General features: G+C 42.1%; 1 protein-coding gene across 4 annotated transcripts in view; it reads right to left on the bottom strand.

Moving 5' to 3' along the window:
• LOC128873074 (phospholipid-transporting ATPase VD-like) overlaps positions 1 to 20,500 on the bottom strand; it is a 32,766-nt gene that overhangs the window by 4,851 nt on the left and 7,415 nt on the right. For all 4 annotated transcript variants that reach the window (XR_008456315.1, XR_008456316.1, XM_054116340.1 and 1 more), the window contains 6 exons: positions 18,610 to 19,179; positions 17,838 to 18,017; positions 17,138 to 17,398; positions 3,066 to 3,341; positions 2,355 to 2,523; positions 216 to 569 (listed from right to left, as the gene is read on the bottom strand). Coding sequence is in view for 2 of the 4 variants with exons in the window: in XM_054116340.1 (XP_053972315.1) it covers positions 216 to 569; positions 2,355 to 2,523; positions 3,066 to 3,341; positions 17,138 to 17,398; positions 17,838 to 18,017; positions 18,610 to 19,169 (1,800 nt within the window). In the remaining 2 variants the exon portion in view is untranslated. The remainder of the gene's footprint in view (positions 1 to 215; positions 570 to 2,354; positions 2,524 to 3,065; positions 3,342 to 17,137; positions 17,399 to 17,837; positions 18,018 to 18,609; positions 19,180 to 20,500) is intronic.

The following is a 20,500-nucleotide window of genomic DNA, read 5'->3' on the forward strand; positions in this document are numbered from 1 at the left end:
GAAGGTAGATATATATCCGCTGCGATTAAGTGAAAATAAAAAGAGTAACAATGTTTTCACTGGGAATTTGTAACGATGCTATTGATTATATTTCCATGTCTCGTCTATTAAACTCTGGTTACACCAGAGTTGCAATTACCATCGATCAGGCTACGTTTCACCCCACAACGTTCTTAATAGACACCACGCGCCAGTTGACAATCAATCTGCTTTACCTGACCCAATTCCTCGGTGATATTGAGCGCACGACATTCGGCTGGCCGTCCCGTATCCGCGTCGTAGAGACCGATATCGTGCCCGATGTGATAAACCTGTCCCACTTTCGCCATTTCTATGGTGACGTACAAGCTAAGCGGTATCATCACTTGAAGAATGATCACGAACGTCCAGAACGTCAGCATGCTCTCGTAACTCGGGTCCTGAAGGACCGGGATGAACGGGACGAACGTCAGACCCGAGTACTCGGAGAGCCACAGGCGACAACCGGTCGCGCCGATCACGCACAACACCACCAGGATCACCACGCACCATATCACGTCCCTGTTCATCTGTTTCTCCAGGCGGGAACGCTAAAGAACAATCAACGGTAAGACAATGGTTGGTCCTGGTCATGATCGAGTCGCAGGACGATTCAGATTATTTGCCTTAGAGGCTCGAAGTTTGACAGGAAGGATAGGTGATGCATAGTTTTCATGGTGATCAGTTCATGATTTAAGGCGTCTGGCCACCCTAAGCGCTCGCCAGATGGGTGCTATTCTTAAAAAAAAATTAATTAAAAAATGAATCAAATAATCGCAAAAATCCATTGCTATTCTTCAGATAATGTATCTGAAAGTAGTGTGTACAAATTTCAGAGCAATCGGACCGCACGTTTACTTTCTTTTGGGATTATCTCGAAACTACATTTTTCGAAATGGTACAACGTACATCTCGTAAACTATCGGTCCGATTGCTCTGAAATTTGTACACACTACTTTTAGATACACTATCTGAAGAGTAGCAATGGATTTTTGCGATTACTTGGTTAGTTTATTTTTTATTCACGATTTTTCTCGTGATATTTCGATGAAAAATAAAAAAAAAATTTCTTCGGCTCACCATAATTTTCTTACTGATAAAAAAAAAATCCAATTGCTACTCTCTTGCGACAAACTCCAGAAACAATGTAATATTTTTTTTTTCTTTTTCACATGCAACCTAAAGAATATAATGATGGGACAGCCCACGCGCGTTTCGTGCCGAAGGTCTTGACCAAAATTTTCGAACCGCCGCCATTTTTTTTTTTATGATCTCAAAAAATTTTTCATGTGTTCATTAAACTGTTCTTTAGTATGTGTCAAAACATAAACATTTTTTTTTCTATACTTTGCCATTTATGAATTTTTTAAGAATAGTACCCATCTGGCGAGCGCTTAGAGTGGCCAGACCCCTTAAGGATGAGCAATATTTTATTTTTAATACTTTATGCACCCTTACATTATATACAGTATATATACATATATACACATTATATACATTATATACAGTCTGTTTATATCGGAATGGTTGAAAACGATTAACATGGGTGCATCCCTTAAAAGGTGGAGAGGTCGTGGAACAAAATGGTATTTATATAATTCAATAAATATATAACAAAATTCAAATGTGCCTTTGAATTTTTCTTAAAAATTGGCACAAACTTTCTGGACAACCCAATATTACAACATATAGAAGATAAGATACATTGTTATTGGACTTTTTGGTGATCTATCTGTGTCTGTAAAAATACCAATTTGCGTTAAAATTTTCAAGGCACTCGAAATTTATTCGTGATTCAATGATAGTATCACTTCCAACACACGGTTCTCTTCTCGCCAGGTAGTGAATACTCTTTAACGCACTGCAGTTACCCGATAGTTTACTATCTTTTTTCTGTTGTGAAAAAACCTGAACTATCGCACGTGACGACAGGGTCTCGATGATTCTAGAGTGTTGGCTTTAATGATAAGTAGTATTGAAAGTAATTGTATATAATGACAGAAGTACATGAAGTCTAAATGATAATACATATTGAATTTATTTAGAAGATAGCACACATTTTCGTTCGACTTTCAGTGATCTATCCATGTCTGTAGAAAAGCATGAATCCCCAACTTAGCAACAAGTAACGTTTTCGGTGAGTGGTCTGGGCCCATCTCGACCTCTGAAAGCCACTGATTCAGACTAGTTAACGCTGAACGGTACCGAGGTCAAATTGGAGCCGAGTCGAGCAATGTAAGAAAGCCCGCGATGCAACGAACAAAAAGTCGTGTTCCGAGTCAGAATACGCGAGGCCTCGTGCGTGTTCCGTTGCATCTAAATGGATGGATCTTTACCTTGTACCTAGGTCCGCCGTTATTCAGCATCGCTTTCGTCTCGTGCCCGGCGTATATCACTATGCCCTCCACGAAGTCGGTGTTTTTCAACAAACACTCCCTGAGTAAAAGGTTTTCCGTGGAAACGGGCACTCTTCCCCCATTTGGATGAACCACTGCCCCGTGAAACCTGCAATTTTCAACGGACTCTCGATTTTATACAACGCTTATACACGGGACCAATAAAAGTATCGATTTATACAAACAAAACATACGTTTCCATTAAAAGAAACAAGAATTATAAATGCTACTGTACAAACTGTGCACTCTACAATTACATCAGTCCTGAAAATTATCGAGCCCCATTTCCTAGACTGCGGATGTTTATGCGTTTATTTTATGGCAAGTGAATATATGGGGAAATCTATGAGAATGTGGCCAAATGCAAATATACATAAAATATCAATAATAATACACACGTTATACCGTTTAAAAGATAAGATACACTTTCATTTAAGTTTCAATTCTTTCCCTACATCTGCGAGAATATTAATTTCCAAAACATTCGCAGTCCACTCATCACCTTCGTTTTTAACATTAATTTCTAATCGCAATAAACCGGCTTGCTCTAGATCCACGGATCATTCCGTGCACGTTAAACGCTCGGAAACCACAAGAATTCCCACAGCCATAGGAAGGTTAAGGTCGTCGTGAATTGGAATGAAACGTTACCTGTAAATCCTAGTGCTGGGTTGGTCGACCTCGATCACGGATCGGAATTTGGCGGGCTGAAAGGTGTCCTGTAGATCGACGAAACCTCTGGCGACTTGTCGTTGCTTCAAATTAGTTTCTCCGTCTAGGTTACACGTGTCGATATAAGCCACGCCACGGGGATCGCTGCTCCGCAAGAGCAGCACGTCGGCTGGTACCAGTTCGTTGTTGGAGAGGTGAACCAGGTCACCGACCTTCAAGTCTTTCCACGCTACCTTTGCATACCTGTCGTCCTCTCTGCAATCGAGCAACGCCGTCTTATCGATACATACGTCGCCGTCTTAGCTATGTAGCATTAAATGGGTAACGTGGCGTTAAACTATTATTAGACGCGGTGGCTGGCAACATTTGAACGTTCGTTGTGCAACAGTATTTGGAGAAAGAATTTTTATCCGGCCGTTCTTCGAGCTTCCAGATGTGTGGTCGATAACACGTGGACCTCGTTCGTTTGTTTGCGAATCGTATCTTTTTAGTAAGAGCAGTGGGTAGATTGAACTTATATCGAGGTGTAATAAACCAATTATTCGTTGGTTTATCAGGGAATTAGATTTCGTAAGTTTGACATTTTTAAACTCGGAGTTTTACTGTTTTACGTGGGAATGTTTCTTGCGTAACACTGTGACGACTCAAGATCAAGACTGCGAAGCGAAGCGGCGTCCTTCGATCGAGCCTATACATCTAGCAATAAATGAACTGTCACAAGACGGTCGGCTCGTCGATTATGGTTAACTGACTGTCGTCATGGTTCAACGCTTCGAGTCTCGAGGCACTCATTGATAGACAGAAGCGATCGGAGCGACGAGTCGCTATAGCTTCTGAAAGTAAACCAACGAAAAAAAGGAACGTAGGTACGTGAGCCGCAAACTGTCGGTTGATTTGCACCTTTCTTCTTTTATTCGCGTTCCCTGTATCGCGATTCGTCGATATTGCTTTCTGAATCGGTTAACCCACGTGTCACGATGTCGAACAAGGCGCATTGTGTCGGATATCGTCCGTCCACAGTTTTTCCCCTCCTGACGGGTACATTATCAAACCTCGGAAAGGTTGCTCGATGGATCTCGGCCTCGATCTTGCCTCCATTGAAACCTGGCAAAAGCCTCAACGAAAGAGACGTTGCCTCTACCATCGACAATCGGAGAAATTGCTAGACAGTTTCTCGAGCAACGTCCCTCTTCCGGTTCGAACGCTAACTCATTTTCATTGTGGTCGTTTTAATCATGCCAGGCTGAGCAAGCTTCATTCAAAACGTTTCCGACTTGACGTTTTGTTTCCTATTTGATGTATAAGAGAATGGTACATTTAAAGTTAAATAGAATATTATAAATAAGAGAAGGAAATGTATGCATAATATACATTTATTAATTAAATCTACAATAGTTGTTTTTCTGATGGAGTTCACGATCATTTTTTTAACACAAGTTCTGTTTTCTTTCCTCTTCGACGTATAAGAGAATGGTAAATTTAAAGTTAAATAGAATATTATAAATAAGAGAAGGAAATGTATGCATAATATACATTTATTGAATTAAATCTACAATACTTTTGTTCCTGATGGAGTTCAAGATCATTTTTCTAACACAAGTTCCTTTATCTTACTCATCTCTGCACTGATTAGTTTTTTAATATGGTGAAAAAGGTTTAAAACCCAAGGCAGGAAACGTTTTAATAAAGCTTGAAGGGACCACCTTGTTCACCGTTACGTCAAGATCTCGAGTTACGATTTCAAGTCTGACCATTACACAGCAGGGGCAATTTCTACTGCGAAACGCGACGTCATCCTCGTTTATGCCATTTACCTTGTTGCGCGGAAAACATTATTTGCGACTTGCGTTCTTATCGACACTTAAAATATCTGCGATAATTCCAAAACCACGACCGAACTGTACAGTTTCGAGGAAAATTTGAATAAGGAAAGAAGTTATTTTTTTTCAATGAGAATGACTAATCTGAAGTAATTATTCAGTTCAACATAGTTTTTGTTCCTCGACAACTGTTCGATGAGAATTGTGCCCATCTCAGGTTCGTAGAGGAGTTGGAAATAAATTTCTCCGCGGATGGTCGCGTGGAGGTTGCTTCGAGGCCAGTGCTAACTTTTTATGTGGGACGGCATCATTTTTATACTCTCAACGCGGCGCCAATTAACCGCGAAGGGTGATCAAATCTGACCTAGGCCCGTAACGTCAGCGTTACGCAACTTTTTCCCTTGGGAGATAGGAATCATTGATCTATGACACTCCGTGACCTTTGCTGGCCCTTATTTATACCTTTCTCAGATTGTCTTAACGTCGTCATGACCAATATCTAAGGAACAGAGGTTGTCCCATTTAAATGGATTAATGTTTTTTTTTAATTTCAACTGTAAATCCTTTCCTTAATAACAAAAATATGAATCGTCGAAGAAATGCAACAGGATCGAATAGAATTAAAACTTCTAAATATTATACAGGCAATTCTTAACAAAAACAAATTTCTGAAATTAGTAACTATATTAAATATATTTGATAAATTGTAATTGAATTGTAACCATCGACAGGATCACTAATAACTGTGTACTTGATGTGACCTGAAATAAAATAATTAAAAAAACGAGTATGGATCAACGTGTGAAGAAATTCTCTGGACTTTGGAACGAACATCAATTGAAACGAACTCTAGGAGGAAATTTCAACGATAAGATAAGGATCAAGAATTTAATATAGTTTACGAAAAATACAAGACTTCTCAACGTACTTCCTATTCGAAACGTTTATCTAGATTAGCGTTTTCCCACTCGATAAGACGTCAACTCTGACGAATCGAGGAAAACCGTCGCGAAAAAGATATGGCGCGCAATCGGAGGGAGTGTATGTCATTTTTTTTTCACCGTTGCGATGTTTTCGTGCCGTTAAACCGCCGCTGACGTCATCGATTGCATCGCTTAAAGCGAGGAATCGGTATCGTGTCACACTTACGTGCCCGCATATTGCACCCACGCTCTCCTCGCTGTTCCAATACATTAACTAATCGAATTCTACCAACCTGAGTATGATACACTGCACCTATCCGTTTTGTAATAACGTTTAATAATACTAATTGCGATACATATGCTCGCGAGTACAATTACGTTTGGAAAAAGAAATTATACGATAAATTCAACGCAGAGGCTCCCGTCACTGATGAAGTTGGCAAGGAAAAGGTTAGGCCTGTCACTGGATGATAACTAGACTGCGGATGTTTATGAAAATTCATATTTTTATACGCGTAGATGAAAAACAGAAACGTAAATTCGGATACGTTCTGTCTTCTAAATGTTGCAACGTGTATTTTTCCATATATTCTATATTTATGCATTTCTACACATCCTTGTAACTTTTTGCATATTTATAAATGCACAAGTATACGCAGTGCAATGATAACAATATTAAGTTGTCAACACGTGTTACAAGACTAATAATTAAAAACTATCTGAATCACCGAGAAAACTAACCATAGTTTCAGTTATTTTACAAGCATCTCTAACACGTACCGTTCTCTCTATGTTAATTTCATTTTTTTAGGAAGACTCACGCACTGCTTGCATTTATACAGACTTTATATTTGCATGATACAGAATGCACAAGTCAAATAATCGATCGGATCGCATGGATCTTCAGAAAAAGATACCGCCAACCTGCAACGACGTCGATCCAGCCAGAGGCAATCGTTAGTCATAGTTCTTATCAGTTTTAAACGAACTGATAATTGAACGACTGGTTCTCCACTTTAACGGAGAACGACAATTAACCCGTTCAGATCTATAATACTGCACACAACAAAGAACAACGTTCAGCAAAATAATTCATAAAGCGACAACGAATTTAGTTCCAGGTCTAAATGGGTCGACCACTCAAATATAAAACAGGGACGCGAGCATTTTAGGTCAGGAATGGATAAACGTGAAATTTAGAATTGACGAATAAAAAATGAGACTGCCTATAAGCTGTGTATTAAATCAGCGTTAAGATCTACGTTCGTATATTTAGATATTATCCATTCGTACGAAAAACACGAGGTTTGAAAAGAAAACATCAGTTTCTCGAGATTGATAATGTTAAACTTTTTCCTTCCTTAATCGGAAATTAAAAGTAGAAGTTTGGGCTGGTCTCTGTCGTCGATCCGCTCGAAGCCACCCGCAGCCTGTTTGCGCTCGACGCGTGCTTTGTTTCGTTCCAAATGCACTTTATGTAAGACGTTAACGGGGTATCCAACGTAAATAAATAAACATAGACGGTCGACCGTCTTATACGAGCGAGATACCATTAGATAATGCGATCGAACGCCCAGCCATCTCTTAAAACATTTCTATCGAAAGTTCTCAACGTCGGTGTTGCGATCTAGTTTTCGACGAATTATACAGGACGAGCTTCCCTTATCTTGCTCCACCTAGTTATTACTTAGAGATAATGGGCGAACCGTGTATATTACAAGCGAAATCGTGGAAACCAGTCAGGCGAAATGCCCAGTTACATTATCTAACAGAGCGTTATCTATAATAAAGTCGCGTTGCATAAAAGAATTCCTAAGGCTACCCAGCTGGTGCCGTCACCGCGTCCGATTTATTAGCAATTTGTTATCGTTGAAAATTTCAAACGGCCCGCAGGCGTTTGACGGTCAGAAATGCCCTCGTTAAAAAGCACTAGAGCGCAAAAAGACTCGGAATCGCGTCGAACAATTCCTCGCGACGAATCGAGGAGAATCCTGCGCCTCGAATGAAACGACCAGCGTCATTCGAGCCTCCTTTGCTGACCGTTAACCAACGTTTATCCTTGAACGTGCGACAATAACGGCAGTTGTTCTTTCGCGGACAAGAGGCGTAGCCACGGCGGCCTCCGGAATAAGGAAAATGCAAATTCGAGTGATTGGGTGTTACGTGTCCCGACGGTTGACAGCATCGCCAGAAGTTGATTTTGGCTGATGTACTCTTCCGTCACGTGAACCATTCCCGTCTCCTAACGGCGGCTCGAAGATTGGACGATGATATTGCTTATCGTATCTGAGACTGTTGCAATCGATAATGGGACTATGATCCCTGTGTTTTTGAGTTTTTCATCAATTTAACGTCCTATCAGGTGCACACTGGTGGCCTTTAATGCCAATGGATACTTTGGTGTATACAGGGTGTCCCAGCCTTAGTGATACAGCGCTCTAACTCCAAAACTATCGGCTGAATGGAAAATTTCAAATATGGAAATTGCATGGTAAAGTGAGGCTCATGTTTCAGCGTGAAGGAATTTTTGTTAACTTTGTTATTTAACGAGATATGATGGTCAAGTTTCGGTTTTCAAATGGTACTTTTCAAGACGAATTCATTAACCTTTAACGTATTTATCCGATTTTTATTAGTTTTCAAGCTATAACGCTTCAAAGTTTGTTAATTTTCAAGGAAAAAACTCGGTTCGACCCCGGGCGGCTCCATTGATGGACTAAGCACCATGAGCTTAGTGAAGTTGGCACCTCTGAATGCAAATTTTGATAAAAATCAAATTGCATTCGTTTGTCCGCGATTTGTCCACGTTTGTCCAACCACAATTTTGATTTGTCCACCCTTCAGAAAAAAGTTACACCACAAACAAGCCATTTGAAATCGACACACCTATATACACTTTTTTTAGGGTTTTCTTAAAAAATGTGTCCCACCACATTTTGTCCATTAATGTTTTACGTTTGGCCAACAAGTATTTTCGTTTGTCCAACCGATATTTTCATTTGACCACCCCTCAGAAAAAAGATATATTTCAATTCAGGAAAAGTTGCAGCGATACGCTCGGTTGCGGGTCATTTGTCCTTATTCGTCGATTTCGTAGCTAATTATTTATGTCTGCGCAGAACAGAAACACTACTGGTTTTGTCCAGATGTAAATAAATAACTACAAAACTGACAAAGACTGTACCCGCCTGAACGCATCGCTGCATTTTCTCCTTAATTGAAGTGTATCTTTTTTCTGAGGCGTGGGCAAACAAAAGTACTTGTTGGATAAACGAAAAACATTAGTGAGCAAAATGTGGTGAGACACATTTTTTAAGAAAACCCTAAAAAAGGTCTATATAGGCGTGTTGACTTCAAATGGCTTGTTTGTGGTGTAACTTTTTTCTGAAGGGTGAACAAATGAAAATTGTGGTTGGCCAAACGTGGACAAATCGCGGACAAACGAATGCAATTTGATTTTTATCAAAATTTGCATTTGGGGGTGCCAACTTCACGAAGCTAGCACCATAGGGTTCTTGAAATCGATACTGATGACCGCTATTGATGCATTACTTGTAGCGCCGAGAATTTTCTAGGTAGGTAATACTTTTCCCGTTGTTTTCCTTCCTTGGGCCTGGAATCGCAAGCGAGACCCTCCGTATCGATATCAAGAACCGTATGGTGCTTACCGCATCAATGGGACCGCCCGGGGTCGAACCGAGTTTTTTCCTTGAAAATTAGCAAACTTTGAAGCGTTATAGCTTGAAAACTAATAAAAATCGGATAAATACATTAAAGCTTAATGAATTCGTTTTGAAAAGTACTATCGCATGGTATAAAAAAAAGAATATATAGTTCCATTTGAAAAACGAAACTTGACCATCATATCTCGTTAAATAACAAAGTTAACAAAAATTCCTTCACGCTGAAACATGAGCCCCACTTTACCATGCAATTTCCATATTTGAAATTTTCCATTCAGCCGATAGTTTTGGAGTTAGAGCGCTGTATCACTAAGGCTGGGACACCCTGTATATTGATCTTATTTTAATAATTGAAATGTACTGGTCTGGATCGTTCAGATGTTTCGCGGGTTACTTTGTTATTCATTATAATTGTAAAATCCTGACGATATAAATATGTATGCAGGCTCGAACATGGATAGTATGCAAGTTACGAAACATCGCGTAATAAAAAGGGGATATACAGGTAATAAAACAGCACTAACGTCTTAGCTCGTTCATCGTGAAACCTTTGCCTTGACTTGCGCAGACCTCTATTTCGAAATCATTCTGAAGCATAATTTTGTTAAACCTGCCTTAACACTTGCCTCCTCCGCCTCCGATATTTAGAGGTTTTCTCTTAATATGTCTTCGCCCCTCGCGTCTGTTTTCTTCCAATGTACGTGAATAAACCTGCAAAGCTTTTATCGGTGGTTTCACGGGGTTCGAGGTCAGAGTTCGCGAGGACCAGGCTCTTTTCGAACGTTTCGAAGCGGAAGACCCGCTCGAGATTTGTTTCGCCATGAACTATCAGCGGTGTAATAACTTCCGTGAGATATCCATCCGGTTGGAGAGGCTCTGCCGTAGAAATGAAGAATGTCGACGCAGGTTTCATTGTCGCGGAGAGCCGGATCTCTCGGTTCGCCGTATCCAGGAAAGAAACGAGGAAAACGGCTCCGAGGGACACGCCAACCGGTTTTATTGCCGTTGCCTTCCTCCGCCGCTTTATTCCACTTCCCAGCAGCTTCGGCTGACGAGCGCGGCCTGTACAATATCCCCGTGTGTCTACCGTCTTTGTGTTTCGGCTACAACGGAAGGTCTATTTTTAAGAACGACCGATTCGAGAAATGGTGAACGCTTGGTTTGGCTCAACATCGACAACGCGGTAAACAGGAGGTATCGATCTTCCGCACTCGACGCGCTGCTTTGAAAAATGAAGGATAAATGTGGCTAATAGGCCTACTAATTTAAGGGCGACACAAGCTCCTTACACCTTCTACACACTCACCCTGTGGGTTTATAAACGTTATCTACAGCAGACGAATTTTTTGGTGATAATTTCTCTTACAGTTTTCTATTGCTTTACAATCGGTTATATAACTAGACGGATTTCATGGAAACGATTTACAAGGTTTTAGTTTAACGTAAGGTACAATATCGTTACTCGGGGATCAAGAAATATGGTCGAAACGTTGGTTGTCACGGCTTCATTTGAAATCTAATTGGAAAGGTAAACATTGTTAAATATTTTGTGAAACATAAACGTTCACGAGAAGCCTACCGTTGTATAAGTAGCTCGAAATACCTGACGCAAGGCGCGTTGCGCAGAAGAAACCACGACTTGATTCTGCTACAAACAATGATTCGCGAAACACGCCTATAAAACGATTAACAGCGTTACGGCACGAGTGCCTAATTCCCTGCCTATGGTCCAAAGTAAACCCACCAATCTCGACAAGCCATCGAATAACAGATGACGAAAACACTTCTCAAATCTCTTTTCTAAATGTTGCATCATTACATTCCGGACAAGTTTTCCAAAAGAAAAAAATATGTCCTGCCTCGTTCGCTCCTTAAATCGGGCATAATTGTTAAAAGCTTTGGAGAACACCGATCCACTGTGTCACCCACGGTCTGATTGTTCAATTGGAACACACTCGTTGGCTACGAAAGGGTTAAATGGAGAGCTGGAATTCGCGACGAAGGCCTAGCCGGTCTTGACATTGCGCCGACATTAGTGGCTAGGAGCGCGGTCCACCAGGACTGTCGATCTCGTCTGGTGAACGAAATTAAACGGTAGGCCGAAGAAGGTCAACGCGTGGGTGCGTGCAGCTGCGAATTAAGTAGGTAAAGGTCGCAAGAATACGTGTTACGGAAGAAAGAGGTACGCCAGGCGAACGGAGAACCTGTCGTCGTGTACGTTTATGTTGAGTGGCCCATGTAAACACACCTCTACTAACGTTGATAGGGTTTGATTAACGGTCACGTTCGTTGATTCCATCTCGACAGAAACTTTTTTTGGCTCCTTTTAAAGTGGCTCCATCGTCGATAGAACTTTCAGGGTAATATTCTTCATAGAATGGTTTGGGAATTTGGATAACGAGTCAAAGGATAGGTGTCCATGGGAATGTAATCTCTTAGCGTTGTTTATCAAATTGTCAGAAATTCGAGATCAATATGCATGTTTTGAGATTTTTCGAGATTAAGATCGAGATCGTAGAAATCTCGGCTCGTCTCGTGCGCATCACTAGCCTCCAGGTACTCCTGTCCATTCGTTCCCCGTTGAATAAGCATAAAAATTCAAATTACAGAATTCCACGATGTACAAATAAAAATCCAGAGAATTACCTCTCTCGATACTCCTATCATTAATTATTAATTTATTTGCGCCAATTACGTTTCAGTTTAGAAATGACTCGAACGTAAAATCTAGTTTTAATAAACGTTCCCACTTGGGTTTTGATCTTATCTCGAACAGATCTAATTAGTTGGGCTTCCATCTTGATTGAAAAGTGCCGCCCTTCCGTCGAACAAATATCGCAAACAAATGGTTTCATTCGTTATCTATCTAGCGAAATCGTGTCCATCTCCGTCGTCGGACAGTCAGGCCTACAGTTCGCGATGACGCGATGCGTATCTCCGGCGCATCGATGGACTTAGGTTAATTCGAGTTTGCAACGCTCGTTAATCACGCCTAGATCGCATCGACGCGTGCATCGCGGTTCAAATAGCAGAGCACGCTTCTTTCTTCTTCCGAGGACGACAAGTTCCCCGAGGAATCGGCCTGCGCGCCATTTTCCTCGACCTCCTTTCGTCTGGCCTCCTCGAAAACGACCGTTAGCTTCCTTTCGGTGCCAGCGGATCCTCTCTCCGGACGAATGGGACTAATAGTAGAAAAACAAAACTTCCTGGACGTTCCTCGACCCTTTTTGTAACGGTCGGGTCTCGTCCAGCTGGCACGAGCCTACGCGATCGATGGATGGCGGTTTTGATCAGGGTTGGGGTTAAGAATTGCTAAATCGGACGGGGATAAGTCGTTTGGCTAGGAGAGTATCTTCGATTTTTGTTGCAGTTTGCTGTAAGAAGCTTGAAACATACCCTAGAATATTATCTATTCTTCTCTTTGGGCTTGCCTTATAAATTCTTCTATTATCTCGTCTCTCTTTTTGTGTTTCGAAGTACAAAGGTGAATTTAATTCACATCACACTATGGAACATTACAGTGGAATGTAATATAAAAATAAAACTAATTCCAGAAATAATCAACATTTCTCATTGGAGTCTCCTGAATTTCTTGATACTTTTCACTCTTCTCACATACAAATAACTTTATATAATTTACGTATTGTGTATAAAAACTGCATAGAAAAGTTTGAAAACGGTCATTTGACGTGACATGGAAAGTTGAATGTTAATCATCATCTTAAGCAATCTTAATCATCTTATACGTGATTCCTTCAGCGCACACATGTTTAATTACAATTCAATTGAAGTATGCCGTCCGCCTAACAAAATCGCACCAAGTACCATAAAAATCATCCAAGGAATGAAACATAATCCTTCACATCGATCACCTTCATCCTCTGCCCAGGATTGGCCGTAGCCGCGGGTCGTGGGCGAAATATCAACGAATCAGAGATATCTCGAGGATCGCGTCGCAAGTTGACACGCGACGACCAACCGTGAAACACACTTTTTTTTCCATCGCGGTTCTATCTGCAATGCGCGACCGCGTAACCGTGGCCAAGGGTGGCGACGAAGCTCTATCGCGCTCGAGGCGATCAAACGTTTCCAGGAATTCATCGGGCAGACCTACTTTACTCGCGCACTCCCTATATGTACAAGAATTACAAGAACGTGTGCGTAGGCACACGTGTCATGTTTTTTTATTTAACTCTGAACGACGCGAAACGGCGTAAAGCGATGCATAATAACGACGCATGCGAAGTTCGCAAGATTAAGGATAACAGAGCGCAGCAAGCAACGAATTAACGCGATCTATCATTAATCGTGTTTGCTGTTGCGCTGACATCGACGGGTCGGCAGCGATAAAAAAGAGCGATTTATAATTCAAATGGTACACGATAGGACAGTGTCGACGATCCAGAGTGGAAAAGAGAGCCATCAGCGAGTGTGTCGAGGTGAACGGTGGTAAAGGTGCTTCCGATCCAAGGTCTCGATCAGCTGTTCGCGTAACAAAACCGCGTTAATAAATCAACACCGATTCGTTCCGCGAACTTGTTACCCCTCGCGGAAGCGCAGTCATACCTTTCAATTCGAAAGGAGCAACGCGAAGGGCAAGGTCACGTCGTGTATTATCTCTCGAATGGCTTTCCTGCGTGTCGGAATCGTTGCGCATCGATCCGTCGCTTCTGGCCCAGCAGAATTGAGCTGCATTATGAATGACATACAGTCCAATTGTTGCTAACCGATACGAATGGTATCGTGCTTCTGCGACGGGGAAGGGACACGCTTATTTCCATATGTCGTTTCTAATCAAATCGGCACTCGCGTTCCCCGACAACAATCTCGACTTCGCCTTGGCAATTGTACCGGCGACTTGGAAGATTTGCGATCAAGGAAATATGCGTCAAGTCATGGAAACGTTGATCAAACCTAGGAGAGGGATAAAATAGATCGATGTGTTGCTATTGGTAGAGGGAACAGGGTAGCTCCTTTAATGCTTCCATTTATTTGATTTATTTCAGGCGTTTGGATGCATTCTCGTGCAACGTAATGCTTTTTGGCACATTTTAATGTAACTCGATGCGTTTCCGTGCACCTCTGCGCGTTTCGATGCGTCCGTATGCAGATATAGGCATTTTTATGCGGTTCGATGTAGGCTTGCGACTTTCAAAGCGTCTTTACGTATTATGAAGCAAATTGGATGTTGTTTGATTGATTTATACGAGACCATACTATTTTATAAGCGAAGTACAGTTAAGAGATGAGAGAGAAGATGGTTATGGAAGCAAACATTCAAGAGAACCTGAAGCAGCTACAGAGGACAGGAAGAGCATGGATCGAACACCACGAAGTCTCTAAGCAAACGATTCTACCGTTTAATCCAGGATGGTAAGACCCTGTCGAAACAATATCTTTCCGTCTGACCGGTTAGAAGAGTGGGTGGCTCCTCGAGCGAAGTGAAACGGGCCAAGAGGCGATACTAGATGGAAACTTGGAAACACACAGGTTGTTCAAAACCTGGCAGACTCGCAGCACCCTTTACACCGAATAAAAGAGCCTATTGTGGGGATTACTCCTTTTAGCTCGACGCAAGGTCTAGGCAGTCTTTCGAGGAGACTCGATTTCGAGGATCTCCGATGACCCTCGGACGCGATTTTCTTACTCGAAATGACTTCGAGGAAGCTCGTATCTTTGGATCGTTGCACCTCACGTTGGAAAGAATTCTCTTCGAGTATGCGTCATCTATTTGGTCTACTTCCGCATCGAATTATCATATAGTGCACCGTTGGAAAGAGTGCAACACGAGTTTCTGTGGGTAGCCGCTCGCGGAGTAGGTCAACGTATGACTATTATCGACTATAATTACGCTCGACTACTGAAAACGCTTAATTTAGCATCGCAGAATGTCTAGAATCATAGCGGACCTCGCATTTTTGTTTAAAATTAACAGGGGACGACATCGTGCATTGTTATTATCCAAAACTTCATGTTCCAAGGAAAAAAGAGATCCTCTGCATATCAACTACTCCTGTTTATAGAAATAAATTATTATTTTTTAACCGACTTCGAAGAGGAGGAGGTTACTCAATTCGACATGTGTATTTTTTTCCAAATGTTATATTCCATTCTGTCTAGAAATACTTCACAGGAAAACAGAGGAGTGATAATGGTATACAACGATACTTTTGTAACCTTACATTCTCTCTATATTAACGCGTTAATCCCATTTACAGAAACAAATAGCTAAATGAAAAAGTTGCGTCAGATATGGAAAGCCTCGCAATCAATAAAACAATGTAACAACCTATGTTTGTAATTGCAGGGGATACCTTGAAGCGGATTTCTTCGTGCGGCGGCTAAAAACCGTCGAGCAAACAAGAATCCTTATAACGAGAAAATTACATTTGCGCTCGGTTGCACCAACGATGACCATAAGGAGGAAAGGTTGGAGAGATTAAGTCGACCCCGAGCGAACTGCGCGTTTCGTGTACGTTCTCGGCTTTCGAGGCTCGCAAACAGCCACTTTTCGACGTTTCTACGCGACTCGCATCTGCCGACCGAATTCAGAGAGCAGACATTATCGCCTGATATGCTTCGCATGCGAAAACCCTGCGGTAAAGGGAGGTTTCCACGTGCAGAAATGATTGGCACCAGGTTTCTTTCATATGGACACGTGTCGGTTCAATTGGAGCCATTAGTCGTTAAGGCATCGACGTGAAAGACAGATGTATCTTTTGACGTCAGGCTTAAAATTGTCGTTGGAACTTATAATCAAGTGCTTGGAAGCATATGGTCAACGTGGATCCACAAACTTTCAATGTGTAAAGCTAGAAATAAAATAAACAAGGCGTCAAGAGCATTACACTCCTCTAAACAAACAATTGCCCAAGTAATAATAATCGTAATAGTTGGGGGTCTCCTATAAATCCAAGCCTAGCGAGACTCGAACTTAAAACTTAAAATCATCGTACAATATTTTGCTTTCGCGCTATATTGTCCCGTGGCCGATACTCTTCGCATGTGGAGCCCCGCGTAAGCATCTTGTAAACACGGCGGTATTAAAAGCGTGGTACGAACGGCACAAAACAGACGTCGGCGGGAAATTAAAGTTCCAAGCATGAACAACATCGTGGAACGCGCGCTAGTTGTCTTCCGCGAAAGGATAAAGAGAGAACACTTTCTTTTCGACGTTCGATCGGGAACGCGGGGGTCTGCGCTCGACCTACATGCCTGCAACTGGCAATCGAAGCCGATCCATCGAATTCCACGGATCAAAGGAACGCTAAAAGAATTCTCGAAACGCCGCGAGCGAAAACACGGTCGGTTGCTTTCGAGTATTTAATTTGGAAACATTGTATGTATACCATGCGTAGCGTTAAATGTTATAAGAAACATGTTATTATCCGGGCAATTAATTTTAACGTCCGCACGAATACTGCAAATTCGCAAAGTGTTCGGGAGTACTGGTTATTCTACGGCCATTAACAGATTGAAGCTTGGTCGCACGCGATTTCAGGAACTTTTACGTTCCTCGAACGAGCCACGATTAATGAACGGCAAGCACGGTATCGAAGAATAGGAACGTTTCTTCGAAGCAAGGAACCCTAACGCCTATTTATCTATTATGTTAGATTACTCACCCGACGTAGACGCGACAGGTGGAATTATTGACACGTCGGTCGCTGCTGAGTCGTCGACGATCCTCGAAGTAATCCTTCACAGCGGTTACGCCCAGCACGAAAATCACGGGTATCATGGCCACCTCTTTGCCGAAAGCGTTTATGGCTGGCACCCAATTAAGCAGTACGATAAATATAAAATATATATTGGCCACCCGGTGAAATTGCTCGAGGAGGTTGCGAGGTAGGAAGGTCAGCACTGTGTACTTTGTTGTTCGTACTCTGAAATCACAAGGGCAATAGACTTTGAGTCACGGAGATGGACAAAATATTAGGTTGTCCTAAAAAAGTTTCTTTCGTGAGTTGCATTCAATTATTTTCTGTGGCAGTGTTTATATAAATAGACGATCTAATTTCTTAAACTGATTAGATACTGTAACAGTAATGGAGCGGAATGAATTGTACACAATTTTCTAATGTAACATAAAACATAAAATATTGTGTATGAATGAATTATTAATAAAACGAAAGAAACTTATGGGACAACCTAATATGTGGGTGTAGGTAGAAACTTTGAGTAACAAATAACAAATAACGGATAAGTTGAGAATAATAAATGCTTCATCGGATGTATTCCATGGTACGATACTAATTTAACATGTAAATTTTCATGGCGTGCTCGAGTACGTGATTGGAAAATTGATGCCGAGGGTCTGATTACCTATTGTTTACTCTATTTCCATTGGGATGCTGACTCGGCGGTGTTTTCGGCGGTACTAAGTGATTTGGTACTATTGTCCTTAAACGAGGCTCCTCTGGTAACGGTCCAAAGCATCGCGCCCAGAGTCTCCTCCACCAAGGGGGCTCTGCGCTACGTCTTATCGTGTATATCGACTCCGATCTGGGAACAGATTAAAGCCCTGCCTCTGAATTCACGTCTTTCCTTCTGGTTTCCGTTTTCGAGACGGCACTCGACTTTATCGCTGGTAATCTACCAATTTATAATCTCCTCTTCCGCTCCGAATGCGTATACAATACTCAAAGAAGCGGGCCAAGACCGACGGAGTCGAGAACAACTCCGTCTGCTGGATCGTGATTCGATAGCCTAACGCGTACGCAAGGTAATGGCTTTCTCGAGATTTTTACAAATCACGAGGTCGCTGGAATAGCGGTGCCTTCGAGCGTTGAACTCGAACTTGATCCTAGCGCGCTCGATAAAAGGGAATGGTCTTCGAAGTCTAATGGAATATCATTGGGAATTGCGTTGGAAATTAAAATCGTAGGTACAGTAGAACCTCACTCATCCGAACAGGTCCAGAGACAAGGCAGTTTCGATAATAGAGGAGTTCAAATAAACGAGGTAAAGAGTACCGAGTGGCACTGTATCTACGCTTTAATTAAACACGAATAAATAATTGAATCTCTGTTAATTTTATGAATCGACTCAAATTGCTCGGAGAGAACCGCCTCGTAACGGAGATACAAGTGTTTACCTCGACGCCTGGCGCGAGTGGCCTCGTTGGGAGGGTGGCTTTCCAACGATGGACGGTCTGGGCTCCTCCCTGTGACCGGGTGGAAGGATGAAATCCGTCCTGGAACCGACGCGGCTGTGCCCCGTCACCGAGTGTCCTTGAACGTCGACCACTTGGCCTTGACTGAACGCCCTTTGGTGTCCAGGCTTCTTCAAGACCGAGGGCCTCGCTGGCCCTATCGCGGACAGAGGTCCCAGATAGGAGCCTGCGGTGGTCTGCAACCCTGTGGTCGTCAACGACACAGCCAACACCCCGCCATGGCTGGCTGACCTGGCGTGCGTTCGAGGATAAGGCCATCTTCTTGTTCGCGAGGACGCCTCGTCGTCGTCGTCCTCGCCTTTCGCGAACACGGTGGTCGTCGTGGTCGCTGTGGCCGTCGTAACGTCGGAAACGGAAGCGATGGTCGTTTGCGGGGACGTCGACGACGGGGCATGCTGACGACCAGATCCTGGGAACACGTAAACAGACGCTTGTCTGTCGATCTCCTCGCTCGCTGCTTCCTGCGCGCCCGCTTCGGACATGCTGGCACATCTGGGGACAGATTATGTTCACTGTGAGCTGAAATGGTGCTTGAACACTTTTTACAGTATAGAAAAGCGGGAAAAATAAAGTCACGGTGGATGAGGAGGTTCAGAGGGTAATTCATGGGCTCGAAGAGGACAGTTAGATGAGTGAGGGAGTTTTATTATTAAGGTATAGAGTGACTTAAATATAATATCTATTGTACTAGCTTTACATTTGTTTATTCTTTATATTAATTTCATTCTTGTTTTACTTTAATTTGCATTTGCTTACATACTCTGTCTTGTACTGGGCCCCCTATAGCTCAAGTATCTCGAGTAACAAACTTCTTAACAATGAAACGCATGAATTACTTCGACACTTTGTTTTTACAACTAAAATACTACAAAAGTTGTACGGTTTTCCTTTATAAATAAACGAGAAGTTTACTTTAGGAAGGCTCAGAATTAATTTCTACTTATATCATCTATTTTGAAACCGTAAGTAAAAGCATACAGCTATCAGCGATCCTTTCGTTAAAAAATAGAGAAACAATATCCAAACGCGATTTTGAGTACACCCAGCGACGAAGTACAAACAAACGGAGCCGGAGAAGAACGGTAGAGCGCGTAAACTGTTCGCAGTTCCGTGATTTAGGGCACGACAACGCAAATATTGAGACAATGAGGTACGTTTTCAATCGATTGTTTCCTGAATTCATTTATGGACGCGTGAAATCAGTTTCATGCTGTTGTGAAGCGTGCCGAGGTATTCCATTGTAAGTAGCAATCCCATTCAGGACTTTTCTATTGTCCTTAAATAGTCTCTATTATTTTATTTTGCTGAAGGTAAATCTAAACTTAACATTATTCTGCCTGTTTAAATAAAATTCATCGAAGTCCCCGGTGATACAATTATTGCGGAGCTTTCGATGACTCCAAAAAGTCATCTTATCGTTAAATTGGAGGCCTGCCCTAGCGCGTCTCACGACATGCAGGAAGTAGCGTAATGCATTTCCAGTCGTGCTCCCTCGCGATCGTGGGTGCACTTGCACTTCCCCGACACAGATACGCTATTAATAAGATTGCAGAGAGAGAAGGACACACGGAGAGAGGTTTTTTCGTGTCGGCACCAGAGAAACGAATGGATTACCGCCGACCACAGTGCTTCGGTTAATTTTACAAAATAACGCGTAACCACCTTACGCCGAATAATCCAATAGTTGTTGACGAGATCGACCTTCGTAAGACCACCTTGTAAGTTGGTCTCTAGAGTTTTAGACAAATCTATCTCTACTTCTTAATTTTAATTTATTTGAAAATGGATGTTTCGATATTAAAAATGTTAAGCT

This window comes from Hylaeus volcanicus, chromosome 3 (genome assembly GCF_026283585.1).
Source record: "Hylaeus volcanicus isolate JK05 chromosome 3, UHH_iyHylVolc1.0_haploid, whole genome shotgun sequence".
In the NCBI taxonomy this organism is placed as follows: Eukaryota; Metazoa; Arthropoda; class Insecta; order Hymenoptera; family Colletidae; genus Hylaeus; species Hylaeus volcanicus.